The 13,331-nt window shown below is 38.0% G+C and overlaps 1 protein-coding gene across 1 annotated transcript in view; it reads left to right on the plus strand.

The window, feature by feature from the left end:
* COPB1 (COPI coat complex subunit beta 1) overlaps window positions 1-12,859 on the plus strand; it is a 38,252-nt gene extending 25,393 nt beyond the window's left edge. The window contains exons 15-22 of the mRNA XM_045894084.3: window positions 3,054-3,281; window positions 3,444-3,623; window positions 5,623-5,767; window positions 7,234-7,353; window positions 10,097-10,242; window positions 10,820-10,909; window positions 11,825-11,980; window positions 12,476-12,859. Coding sequence (XP_045750040.1) covers window positions 3,054-3,281; window positions 3,444-3,623; window positions 5,623-5,767; window positions 7,234-7,353; window positions 10,097-10,242; window positions 10,820-10,909; window positions 11,825-11,980; window positions 12,476-12,535 — 1,125 coding nt within the window. The 3' untranslated portion in view covers window positions 12,536-12,859. The remainder of the gene's footprint in view (window positions 1-3,053; window positions 3,282-3,443; window positions 3,624-5,622; window positions 5,768-7,233; window positions 7,354-10,096; window positions 10,243-10,819; window positions 10,910-11,824; window positions 11,981-12,475) is intronic.
* The last annotated feature ends 472 nt before the right edge of the window (window positions 12,860-13,331 follow it).

Raw genomic sequence — 13,331 nt, forward strand, 5'->3', positions numbered from 1 at the left:
GTTTTCTAGTAATTGGTTCATGAAGTTTGCTACATGTAGTACAAGGCAGGAAGAAGTTGGGTTGTTTATCACCTTCCTGACTCTCCTTCACTTATGCCTTTTTTAGAGTTTCCCTGGTTTTAAAGATTTTTTTTTTTTTAATTTATTTGAGAGAGAGAGAATGAGAGAGAGAGCACATGAGAGGGGGGAGGGTCAGAGGGCAAAGCAGACTCCCTGCCGAGCAGGGAGCCCGATGTGGGACTCGATCCCGGGACTCCAGGATCATGACCTGAGCCGAAGGCAGTCGCTTAACCAACTGAGCCACCCAGGTGCCCCAAGAGTTTCCCTGGTTTTATATACCTTTTGGCTAAAGAATTTGCTTTAATTTTTTTTAATAGACTTTTAAAAAATTATTTATTTGAGAGCAAGAGTAAGCAAAAGCACGAGTTGGGGGGGAGGGGCAGAGGCAGAGGGAGAAGCAGGCTCCCTGCTGAGCAGGGAGCCCGATGCGGGGGCTCGATCCCAGGACCCCGGGATCATGCATGACCTGAGCCAAAGGCAGCTGCTTAACCGACTGAGCCACCCAGGCACCCCTTGCTTTAACTTTTCTTACAGTGAGGTCTCTTGGCAACTAATTTTCTTGGTTTTTGTTTGTCTGAAAAAGCCTTTATTTTTCCTTCCTTTTTGAAAGATACTTTGTGGTATAGAATTCAAAATTGACAGTTTTTTTCTTTTGGTTCTGTAAAGAGGTTACTCCATTGTCTTCTGTCTTGCAGTTTACTATAAAGATGTAGCTTCAGTATCTTCTGGCTTTCTGACGAGAAGCCTGCTGTCATTCTTATGCCTCTGTGTGGAATGTGTCCTGTTCCCTCTGGCTGGTTTTAGATTTTCTCCCTATCATAGGTTTCAGTAATTTGATTAGGGTTTGCCTTGGTGTGGTTTTCTTCATGTTTCCTTTGTTTGTGGTTCATTGAGCTTCTTGGATATGCAGGTTTATAGTTTTTATTAAATTTGGGAACTTTTTGGCCACAATTTCTGTAGCTATTTTTTTCCTGTCCCTTCCCCTTTCTTCTTCTTCTGGAGCCTGTATCCAGACTCAGGATTATTACACTCATTCTTCTGCTGGTTTGTTCCCAGGCCTCTGGGAGTCTTTTCATGCATGTGTGCAGATCAGCACTTAGCCAAAGATGGGTTGGCAAGGGTATAGAGCATCTGTCAGGATAATTGTACACAACACTAAAAAAGCAAGTTGGAGTCACTTGTGGAAACCTTGAATAGCAGGCCGGATAGCACGGATTTCAACATGAAGGCTGTAGGAAGTCACTGAAGGTACTTGCGTGTGGAGTGAAATGATTGGTGCACAATAAGGATTAAGATAGCAGCAGCAGGTGATCACTTTGTGCCACCAATAATGGGGCAACCTGACATTATGGGTCTCCTAATACAGTACAGTAAGAGATATAAAACATCACCTATCTGGTATTCTAACCAAAAGTGAAGGACATTTGGGGCACCTGGGTGGCTCAGTCGTTAACCGTCTGCCTTCGGCTCAGGTCATGATCCCGGGGTCCTGGGATCGAGCCCTGCATCGGGCTCCCTGCTTGGCCAGGAGCCTGCTTTTCCCTCTCCCACTCCCCCTGCTGTGTTCCCTCTCTAGCTGTCTCTCTCTCTCTCTCTGTCAAATAAATAAAATAAAATCTTAAAAAAAAAAAAGAGTGAAGGACATTCTACAAAACAACTGGCCTAGCCTTTTTTTTAGAAGTCATTGTGGTGGAAAACAATACAAAAAATCAGGGGGACTGGTCTAGGTTAAAAGGGACTAAAGAGAATAACAGCCAAATAAAATGCATGAAGCTTATCCTGTATTAAAAAAAACATAAAAACATGGGGCACCTGGGTGGCTCAGTCGTTAAGCGTCTGCCTTCGGCTCAGGTCATGATCCCGGGGTCCTGGGATCGAGCCCCACGTCAGACTCTGCTCAGCGGGAAGCCTGCTTCTCCCTCTCCCACTCCCCCTGCTTGTGTTCCCTCTCTCGCTGTGTCTCTCTCTGTCAAATAAATAAAATCTAAAACAACAAAACAAAAAACCCATAAAAACACTTAGTGACATTAGGAAAATTTGAATTTCAGTGTAAAGTTTTTGGGAATTATTCTGTTTCTTAGGTAGAGAATGGTAACTGTCCTGATTCTTAAGAGATTTATGCTAAAGTACTTATGGGGTGAAGAATCTTACTGTCATATGTTTAGCCAAAAAAGTAAGTGTACATGTACAGGTAGAATAAGAAAGCAAATATGGCATAATGTAAGCAATTGGTAAAGTGTATCTATTCTTTTAACTTTTTCTGTAGTTGGTTTTTTTTTAATTTTTTTTTTTTAGATTTTATGTATTTATTGGACAGAGGGAGAGAGAGAGCACAAGCAGGAGGAACGGCAGGCAGAGGGAGAAACAGGCTTCCCGTAGGGCAAGGACCCCGATGTGGGGCTCCATCCCCGGACCCTGATCCTCCATCCCCGGACCCTGGGATCATGACCTTAGCCAAAGGCAGATGCTTAACCAACTGAGCCACAAAGGCATCCCTGTAGTTGGAATTTTAAAAAAAGATAGCATTGGCATGTGAAGGAGTTAGAGTAAGGGAAAACAGTTAAAAAGCTGTTGCTATCTTTCAGTTGAAGGTTCATGAAAGTATTAGAGGGTGGCAGTTAAAAAGATAGGAAGGAGGGGCGCCTGGGTGGCTCAGTCGTTAAGCGTCTGCCTTCGGCTCAGGTCATGATCCCAGAGTCCTGGGATCGAGCCCCGCATCGGGCTCACCTGCTTCTCGCTCTCCCACTCCCTCTGCTTGTGTTCCCTCTCTCGCTGTCTCTCTCTGTCAAATAAATAAAATCTAAAAAAAAAAAAAAAAAGATAGGAAGGAAAAGGGTGCATCAAATATATGGAGATAAAAATCTAAAGCATTTGAACTCTTACTCAGGTGAAGTGAAAATTAGGTTTATTTCTTGGATTGTGAGTTATAATAAAGTGACATTACTGAATTGGAAAACCGTGACAGTAAACAATCCATTTCTCTACTTTTCTAGTCTTTTGTTGCTGAGGCTATGTTGCTCATGGCCACTATCCTTCATTTGGGAAAATCCTCTCTTCCTAAGAAGCCAATTACAGATGATGATGTAGATCGAATTTCCCTGTGTCTCAAGGTCTTGTCTGAATGTTCACCTTTAATGAATGACATCTTCAATAAGGAATGCAGACAGTCCCTTTCTCACATGTTGTCTGCTAAACTCGAAGAAGAGAAATTATCCCAGAAGGTAAGGTATACATGATTAAGTTCTAAAAGTGCTTTGTGGGTTTTTAAAAAATTTTATTGGCTTTTCAGTCCTATGTGAGGGCTGTTGCCTATTATAGGCCTACAGAAAGCTGTCTTTCTTTCCATATTAAAGAGAGACGTGTATATTGTTTTCTCAACACAGAAAGAATCTGAAAAGAGAAATGTAACAGTACAGCCCGATGACCCCATTTCCTTTATGCAACTAACTGCAAAGAATGAAATGAACTGCAAGGAAGATCAGTTTCAGCTGAGTTTGCTGGCAGCAATGGGCAACACACAGAGGAAAGAGGCAGCAGATCCCCTAGCATCTAAACTTAACAAGGTAACAAAATGTCAAATACACTGGTGAATTATTTATATGGGCCACTTAAGAAAGTAGTAATCAGGAAGTGGCTGGTCCCACTGTTTTTTAAAAGAAAAACAAACTTGTTATACAGCATCAGTTTTTGTCAAGTCACTGTGATTGATAGGTTCATGAAAAATGAATTAAAACTCAGATGCTGGGGCGCCTGGGAGGCTCAGTCGGTTAAGCATCTGCCTTTGGCTCAGGTCATGATCCCAGGGTCCTGGGATCGAGCACGGCGTTGGGCTCCCTGCTCAGTGGGGAGCCTGCTTCTCGCTCTCCCTCTGCCTGCCACTCTGCCTACTTGTGCTCTCTCTCTTTCTCTCTGTCAAATAAATAAAATCTTAAAAAAAAAAAAAATGAGTTGGACACTTAACTGACTGAGCGACCCAAGTGCCCAAAGTTAAACCAAAACTTTTAAAGAGCAGGGCTCTGGCCTCTACTCTGACACCCTGCTCTGTTTCTCCTGCCCCTTGTTACTTTAAACAGGGCGAGTCATATTCTTAGTGTTTGACTTCCATGTAGGATTTTATTAGGAAGGTTTTCCTACTCTGAAAGTATATAAATTTACAAATCAGTGATCTAGTTTAGTCCCTTCTATTAGATGAGTAAACTGTCTCAGATTGATTGGTCCAAGATAAGGTTAGTAGCAGAATTGGAACTACTAAAACACTTTCTCTCCCTTAAATTTGGGAATTGACATCGACAGTATTACAATTATACATTTTTAAATTTATAATAAAATTTTTTTTAAAAATTGTGGTAAAATTTACATAATATCAAATTTATCCTCTTAACTACCCTGAAGTGTACAGTTCAGTGGCACCGAGTATATTCCCATCGTTGTGCAACCGTCACCATCAGCCATCCATCCCCAGAACGTTTTTCATCTTGTAAAGCTAAGACTCTGTGCCCATTGAACAATAACTCCCCACACTCCCTTCCTCTCAGTCCCCGGCAACCACCAGTCTGCTTTCTATCACCATGAATTTGATTGCTCCAGGTACCTTATATTAGCAGAATCATACTTTGCCCTTTTGTGCCTGGTTTATTTTACTTAACATAGTGTCTTCAAGGTTCATCCATACTGTAGCATGTGTCAGAATTTCCTGAGTGATATTCCATTATGAATATATACTACATATTGTTTATCCATTTATCTGTCGATAGACATTTGGGTTGCTTCCACCTTTTGGCTGTTGTGAATAATGCTGTTATGAACATGGACCACAAATATCTCTTTGAGGCATTAATTTCATTTCTTTCCGGTTATACCCAGAGGTGAAATTGCTGGATCACAAGTCCCTTATCAGATGTATGATTGGCAAATATTTTCTCCCATTCTGTAGGTTGCCTTTTCACTCTGTTAATAATGTCCTTTGATGCACAAAAGTTTTTCATTTTGATATAATCCAGTTTTATCTTTTTTTTTTTTCTTGCCTGTAGTTTTGGTGACAATATTAAGTTTAAAGTGCTGTACTCTGGGTTTTTGTTTTTGTTTTTTTAAATTTGGTGGGGGGGGAGCATATAAAATTTATCTTTGTGGAATTACAAGCATTTCTTGGTATATAATCTATTTAGTTCCTGAATTTAGGTAGCAGGGACTACCACGAGATTTGGATTTTATTTAATTCTCAAGTTTTGGAAAGCAACTAGTGAGTTGAGATACTGAGGGATTTAACTGAAAATGTATCCAAATCTATTCAGTTCTTAAATTGAGATCATGTTTAATATATTTGCTCAACATATTTAACATCTTTCTCCTACTGAGCTATAAACTCTAGTACCTGTTATTTCTAATGTCCCATTTGCAATTACCATCTCTGTATTATACAACAATTTTATTGTATCAATTTCAGAATGACTTGTCTAATCTAAGCACATCTGTTAATTACCTAACAGACTTAGTCATTTGGCTAGGATATGTTTGGTTAAATTGTCTCAGTCACTTAATTTTCTCTTTATTTTTGTTCGACAGGTCACCCAGTTGACAGGTTTCTCAGATCCTGTATATGCAGAAGCTTATGTTCATGTCAACCAGTATGATATTGTCCTCGATGTACTTGTTGTAAACCAAACCAGTGATACTTTGCAGAACTGCACATTAGAGTTAGCTACTCTGGGTAAGGAAATTTACCATAAAGGACAGATTGTGTTACATAGTAAGTCTTTATGACAGATTATTAAGGGATATGTACAAGTTTTGTATAAGAAATCTTTTTAGTATAAGAATTTTTAATCAAGGCTTAGTTTTACATTTAATATTTAGTCTCCTTCAGCTCCAATTTTCTGAACCTCTGTGATACTTGACTTTCTTAGGTTTATGCTCTTGGTACATCCAGATGGATTTATTTAATAAGCTCAACCTAGCAAATGTCATTTTTTCTAGCTGTAAATAAGAGTTGTTTAAGTTACAGATTTACCACATGGCTCACTTAGTTAAATTTTTAATTGCCTTAAAACAGAACTAGGTATTTTCTGAGTCTGTAGCTGATACCTACCACATGTGCCCAACGTAATATATTATTATTACAATTAGCAACTTGAGATGTGTTTTTCTTCTTAATAAAAACACATGAATCATACTCTCTCTGACCACTTCTACAATGATTTTGAAGTTGGAAAATATAAACTGTATATAGAAACAGTGCAGTGCCAGGGTATCTGGTGGCTCAGTCAGTTAAGCGTCTGCCTTCGGCTCAGGTCATGATCCCAGGGTCCTGGGCTTGAGCCCCACATCGGCCTCCCTGCTCAGTGGGGAGTCTGCTTCTCCCTCTGCCTCTCCCCCCTGCTCATGCACTCTTTCTTGCACTCTCTCTCAAATAAATAAAATCTTTTTTTTTTTAAGATTTTATTTATTTGACAGCACAATCGGGGAGAGAGTTGGAGGGAGAGGGTGAAGCAGACTCCCTGCCAAGCACAGAGCCCGATGTGGGACTCGATTCCAGGACCCTGGGGTCATGACCTGAGGTGAAGGCAGACGCTTAACCAACTGAGCCACCCAGGAGTCCCAGTAAAATCTTAAAAAAAAAAAAAAAAAAAAAAAAAAAGGAAGGAAGGAAGGAACAGTCAGTGCCTCTAGGAAATTCCATGTGGCTTAAGCAATAGTTAAAGGACCTTAAGATATCAAGGGAAAAGATACTTCTGCCCTGTGTCTTTCTCAGCATAGCTTGATGCCTGTATAAAGAATGTATATAAGTCTTTCCATGGATTATTTTATCTTTCTTTGTAGTGGAGTCTATAGTTTAAGACTTAAGCTTTCTGAGAAGTTTATACTCAATCACTGAAATAAAATGGTAAACCCAGAGTGTACACACACACACCCACAAACTGAATAAAGAATTATTCTGAGGAACCTGCTAACCTTTTCAAAGAAAATGTGCAAATTGATGTGAATAATAAGGTGTTAAATGATTTCTTTATTTTGTCCTCAAAATATTTGAATCATAACTCTTCTCTTGTTCCTTATTTTGCTAGAAGCTATTAAGCTGCATACATTTTAAGATTTTATTTTTTGGGAGATAAGATTTATGATGAGATATATATGTGATTTAATGTATATTTTAACCATATCTAAATGTTTTTTCAGGGGATCTGAAACTTGTGGAAAAGCCATCTCCTTTGACTCTTGCTCCTCATGATTTTGCAAATATTAAAGCTAATGTTAAAGTAGCCTCAACAGAAAATGGAATAATTTTCGGTAATATAGGTAAGGAATTATTTTATAGCATGTGATGTTTGAATATTTTTATTAAAGAATTTCTGTAATAAGTAGTTGTATGACATTTCTTGAGGACAGTACCTGCATCTGTTCATTCATTCACTCATTCATCATTTATGGGGGCATCTGCTATTATATTAAACATTGTACTGTATTCATGGATGTACAGAAATGAACCATAGACTGTCCTCAAGAAACTGCCAAGCAACAGTAAGAAATAGATAAGTAAAATATAGAAGTACAACACAATGTCAGAGGCGCTAGTTTATATACTGTGTGCTTTGGGATCGTAGAGGAAAAATGCTAACCATACAGAAGGCTGTAAAAAGGAGGAGGATATGTTACCGAAGGAGAACTTTTGAACTGAGTCTAAAAGTTTGTATAGGCATTGGTTCCCAGGCCACCTAGGGACTAACTTATATAGAGGCAGTCAGTCAGTCAATAAGCATTTTTTAAGCAAATTCTGTGGAAGGGATGGAGCTACCAAAGGACAAAAGATCTCTCCTCGGGTAATTTGTGGTTGAGTAAGGGAAGACAGATAAGTAGAGTAGATATGTGTAATATATAATGGTAAGTGGTGCAAAGGAAGCTTGTGCTAGGTAAAGTGGGAGTCTGTGTAGAAATTTGGTCATTTTTCTTAAAGTGGGGGGGAGTGGGGAAGGAAGGTTAGGAAGGGCTTTGTGGCATTTTGAAAGATTAGTAAGTGTTCTACAGATAGGCAAGGATTCAGCTGTAACAAATGCAAGTAGTTTGATATACTTGGAGTTCAAAGTGGGCTGGAGGGTAGTGGTTTAAAAAAAAAAAAAATGAGGTTAGGAAGGTTAGGGGGAGCTCAATTTTACTTGTCATGCTAAGGATTTCAGACTTAGTCCTGGATGTAAAGGATTAGAGCCATTAAGGAATTCTCAGTGAGTTACATGATTAAGCATTTCTTTCTTTCTTTCTTTCTTTTTTTTTTTTAAGAGAGTGAGTGAGAGAGCGCACATGAGTGGGGTGGGGGGGGTGGCCAGAGGGAGAGAGAGAAGATCTTAAGCAGGCTCCACGCTCAGCACAGAGCCCGATGTGGGGCTCAATTTCAGGACCCTGAGATCATGACCTGAGCTGAAATCAAGAGTCAGATGCCTAACCGACTGAACCACCCAGGCACGCCCATGATTAAACATTTCTGTGATAGCACTGTAGAAGACTGATCGAAAGAGGCAGGAAGGCTAACTAGTAGATTATTGGAGTAACAAAGGTGAGAGATGACAGAGCTCAAACCAGTGCAGTAGTAGTTGGGTTGGAGAGAAGTGCTGAATATTATCAATATTAAGGAGATAGAATGCCCAGGACATGGACTGATTGAAGAAGTGGCTAGAGTAACCCTCAGATTTTTTTATTGGGTTGATATTTATGGCAATCACCAAATCAGGGAATATAGGAGAGAAGAACAAATTTGAGAGAGATACTAAGGTAAATCTTGAGCAGGTTGAGAATAAAGTATCTAATGATGTCCAAGGGCAGTTTGATATGAGTGTGGAACTTGAACAGGAGGTCTAAACTAGAGATAAATACTTGTTTGAAAACCGTAGGAGTGGAAGAAATCACTCAGGGCATAAAAAGTGAGAAGAGGGGAGATTTGAAAACTGAATCTAAGAGAACAGCAATATTGAAAGCTTGGTCAGATGAGAATCCTACAAAGGTACCTGAAATGTGGTAGAGAGGAAGTAAGGAAAAATCTTCCAGAAGAATCTGGAGTTGCAAAAAGTCAAGTAACAGGAAGTCTAAAAGAAGAGTCCTTTGGATTTGGTGATGAGTGAAATTAAATATTGCTTGTGGTATATCTTGGGCAGTGGTGGTGAGTTGAAGACTTGGAGATGGAGAAATAAGGACAGTGAGTGTAGACTGTTCTGAGTGTATAACTGTGGTTTTGATAAGAACGAGAGAGGGCAGTAGACTGAAGAGAAGTCGGGATGAGGAAGAATTTTTTTTAAGGTGAGTATGTTTATAGACTAAGGGAAGAGACAGTAGAGAATATGAAGGTAAGGACCTAAGAGTGAGGGAAGTAATGGTTGATGGAGTGACATCCTAAACCAGAGTGGGGATCACAGATGGCAGGAAATACGAATCTGGAAGAGAAGAGACAGCACTTCCCTGATATGAAGGGTAAGGAGGTGAATGTGGATACAGAGAGAGAGAAATTTGTTTTTAGATGTGGCACTAGAAATTAAAGAAACTTATTCTCAGTGACCTCAGTTTTCACTGAAAGTAGATAGAGTAGGGGAATGTCAAGAGAAGAGGCTAGGAGGAGGAAAGGTAGGCTCCAATCAGATGACAACTTTTTGCTGTGGATGAGGCAGTCATAGAAGTAAATAATCTTATATACTGTGGCTCCTCAATATTCATTCAAAAATATTAGTTAAGCACTTCTGAGGGAACACTACTACTTACCTGCTACGTATATACTGACTGAGTTTAAATACTGGCCCTACCACTTAATCAGTTCTGACTTTGAGCAACTTATATGACTTCTGTTTCCTCATCCATAAGATGGAGAATGATAATACCATAACATGGGAATAAAGTATTAAACAGGTAATCTTTGTAAAGCATTTAAAATAGAGCCCAGGATAGAATAAGCATTATATAAATAGTTGGCTAATATCATAATTATTATTTGGAAATATGAAAATTTTTTAATTAAAATTTGCCTCTGGTGATTCAGGACCTTTTGTGTGTGTGTATATTGCAGTTTATGATGTCTCTGGAGCAGCAAGTGACAGAAATTGTGTGGTCCTCAGTGATATTCACATCGACATCATGGACTATATCCAGCCTGCCACTTGCACTGATGCTGAATTCCGTCAGATGTGGGCTGAATTCGAATGGGAAAACAAAGTTAGTCCTTGGGAGATTTCCTTGAACTCCTTATCTGCCTTTTTGGCTAGTGTTGAGGAATTCTCTGATAAAAGTAGTCCCACTAAAAAGTGTCAGATGTAAGAAGCAGTTTCTCAATATCTATTCTTGCAAATTAGCCTTAACCAGAAATTATGCGAGTAGTTTGGTAAGTTGTTATAAACTGATGAGAGAGGCAGTTGTATGATTAGTCTGATTGATCAAGACATTAAAGACCATATTCCATCCCTTGGATGTATGAGTAATAATTTACTATTGAATCCAGTGTCCAGAAGAGGTTTTACAAAGTCAGTGGCCTTGATCTTTATTAGAAATATTTTATATGCAGCATGTTGATCTTTTATGAAGTAATCTATGTATGAAAATTCTGATACCAACTTGCAGTTTGTTGGATTTTGTAGATGTCATTTAGTTGTTTTTTTGCCCACCTTCCCCACTATATACTTGGAAGGAGGTTCCGTATAATATGAGTCTGTTTTCTCAACCCTAAGATCAGAAATACGCAACTTTCTCATTATAAGGATTATGATCTCCTTGACTTTTTTCTCCTTCTGTACAGGTGACGGTTAACACAAATATAATTGATTTAAATGACTACCTACAGCATATATTAAAGTCAACTAACATGAAATGCCTCACTCCAGAGAAGGTAAAATTTGAGAACTTCTTAAACTGATAGAGAGTAGTATGGCAGATTCCTGGCTTGTATTTCCTTTAGTGTATTTTTGTTATTGTTCAGCATAAGAAAAGCAGTGTCATTCTGGACTAGCTAAAAGAAATTATCCCATAGAATGCATCAATCTGCTTACCTCTTTGTACCAGAATATACCAGCCTGCTTGTTCCTAGTACAGTGACCCAATTGAATAGTTAGATTCATTTTTCTTTTCACTCTTCTCCCTTTCAGCAAAGGCTCATTCCAAAATAGGTTTTGATACTGGATTAAAAAAGTCCATGACCTCTTCTCTTGGTTCTGATTGTGGGTCAATATATTTGTTCAAATACAGAATTTTCTAAGTTCTGTATACATGAAAAAAGAATAGGAAGAAAGAAAAATGAAGCTGAGGCTCTAAGGAATTTCTTTGTGGAATTCCTGCTAATGTTATAATACTAATTTTATCAGTAAATTTCTGCCAGACAAATGGGTTTTAATTCATATATTAGTTTACTCAACAAATAGTCTAACAAATACACAAACAAATATCATACGCCCAGTACTCTGTGAGCTTCTGGATATATAGTAATGAAGAAAATAAAAATTGTCTCTCCTTCATGGAGCTTAAGGTCTGGTGCAGACAACTCTGTAACTAAATAGGGAATGTATATATACAAATTGGAATAAGTGCTATTTCTTTAAATACAGTCACTTTTATTAAGATATAACATAGACACAGTAACATTCACACTTTTTACATATATAGTTCCGTGAGTTTTGACATTTATTTAGTCATATAACCACCACCACATGGTAAGTCCTATTTTAAATGATAATTTATATATGCTGGTGGGTCTTGCTTATGTGTCATTCTCTAGTGAAGTATTGAATATATCATAAATTTCTTCCAGGCTCTTTCTGGTTACTGTGGCTTTATGGCAGCCAACCTGTATGCTCGTTCCATATTTGGAGAAGATGCACTTGCAAATGTCAGCATTGAGAAGCCAATTCAACAGGGCCCAGAGGCCCCGGTTACTGGCCACATAAGAATTCGTGCCAAGAGTCAGGTAACAATTGGGTGTTACCCAATTTTGGGAGGGGGGTTGTGTTTTGTTTTTGGTTTTGAGATCATCTCTGAACTGAACAAAAAGGAAGAATTTATTTCTTCATTATTTTTATATGTAGTATTCTCTGTCATACTTGTATTTTGTGCATTAGATGCATATATGTAATAATAGTATTCTCTGAATAGAAATAGAACTTTTGCTTCATTAAAATGGCCCACTTTTTTGGGCCTGTCACTCTGGATTATTTGCCTAAAACAAGATTGATTCCTGTAGGGTGTTTGTGAAATGGGTTCTGTAGAGTTTTTTGAAATCTAAACTACAAATCCAGTGACTAATTGTAAATCTAGCACTAAAAGTACTTAACAAAGTAAAGTTTTGGTGAGTCTGGTTTCATTATTGATGTGGTGTCATTGAATGAGGGCTTGGTTAAGATACAGAAACCTACTGGTTTTATATAGATTTAATAATTATAAACATTTTCATTCTTCCTTACAGGGAATGGCCTTAAGTCTTGGAGATAAAATCAACTTGTCTCAGAAGAAAACTAGTATATAAGAATAAACAAAAAGTCCTTGCAGCTTTACAGTTCAAATTTAGGTATGGGCTTATTGGACTCCAACATCTTTTGTACTCTTTCATGCTTTATGTTATATAGAATCTGAGTTCATGCTGAACGCATTCCAGCCAATAATTTATAGCCTTTCCCTTAAATCAAGATTGAGTTTAAAATTATAGTTTGTCTTTTGTCTTAACAGTTCTGAATGCTGTCCTCAAAGTATATAATGTTTCTCACATGTACCAAGACCATTTTCACAGTACAATAAACAGATCTATTCCTAAATCTTTTGTTATTTTATAAATAAATATATAATTACCTAATTTTAGTTATGTAGCAATGGATTTCTTTTAGTTGGGTTATAGGTTTCTATCATAAATTTAAATCACTCTGAGTTGTGCATATACAAACTTTGTTAAGAGAATTTACAAATTCAATGGTATGAAATGAGACAGACCTTGATTTACTTGATTGACTTTTACTTATTTATTATTTTGACATCAATATCTCTAAAAATCCCTTATTGTGTTCTAAGAGCTTTTCTCTGGAATTGAGCTCTAGGAGGAAAGTATCAAATAACTTGAGAAAACAGATCCATCTCCAGTTTAAAAGAGTATTATGAACCCTGGCTTAAATAAACATACTCTTCTTAATTATCCTGAATCATAATGAAAAGTAATAATCCAAAGTAGATCTTTTAATCATTCACATTTAGCTCGGAGTCTTATTTTATGTTTGTGGAATTATATTGGCCGCAGCCAGTTACTGAGGCTGCGCTGGGAGGATTCCACTCTT

The sequence above is a fragment of the Mirounga angustirostris genome, unplaced genomic scaffold, assembly GCF_029215605.1.
Source record: "Mirounga angustirostris isolate CCGP_5_RB_7025 unplaced genomic scaffold, mMirAng1.0.hap1 SCAF_13, whole genome shotgun sequence".
NCBI lineage: Eukaryota > Metazoa > Chordata > Mammalia > Carnivora > Phocidae > Mirounga > Mirounga angustirostris.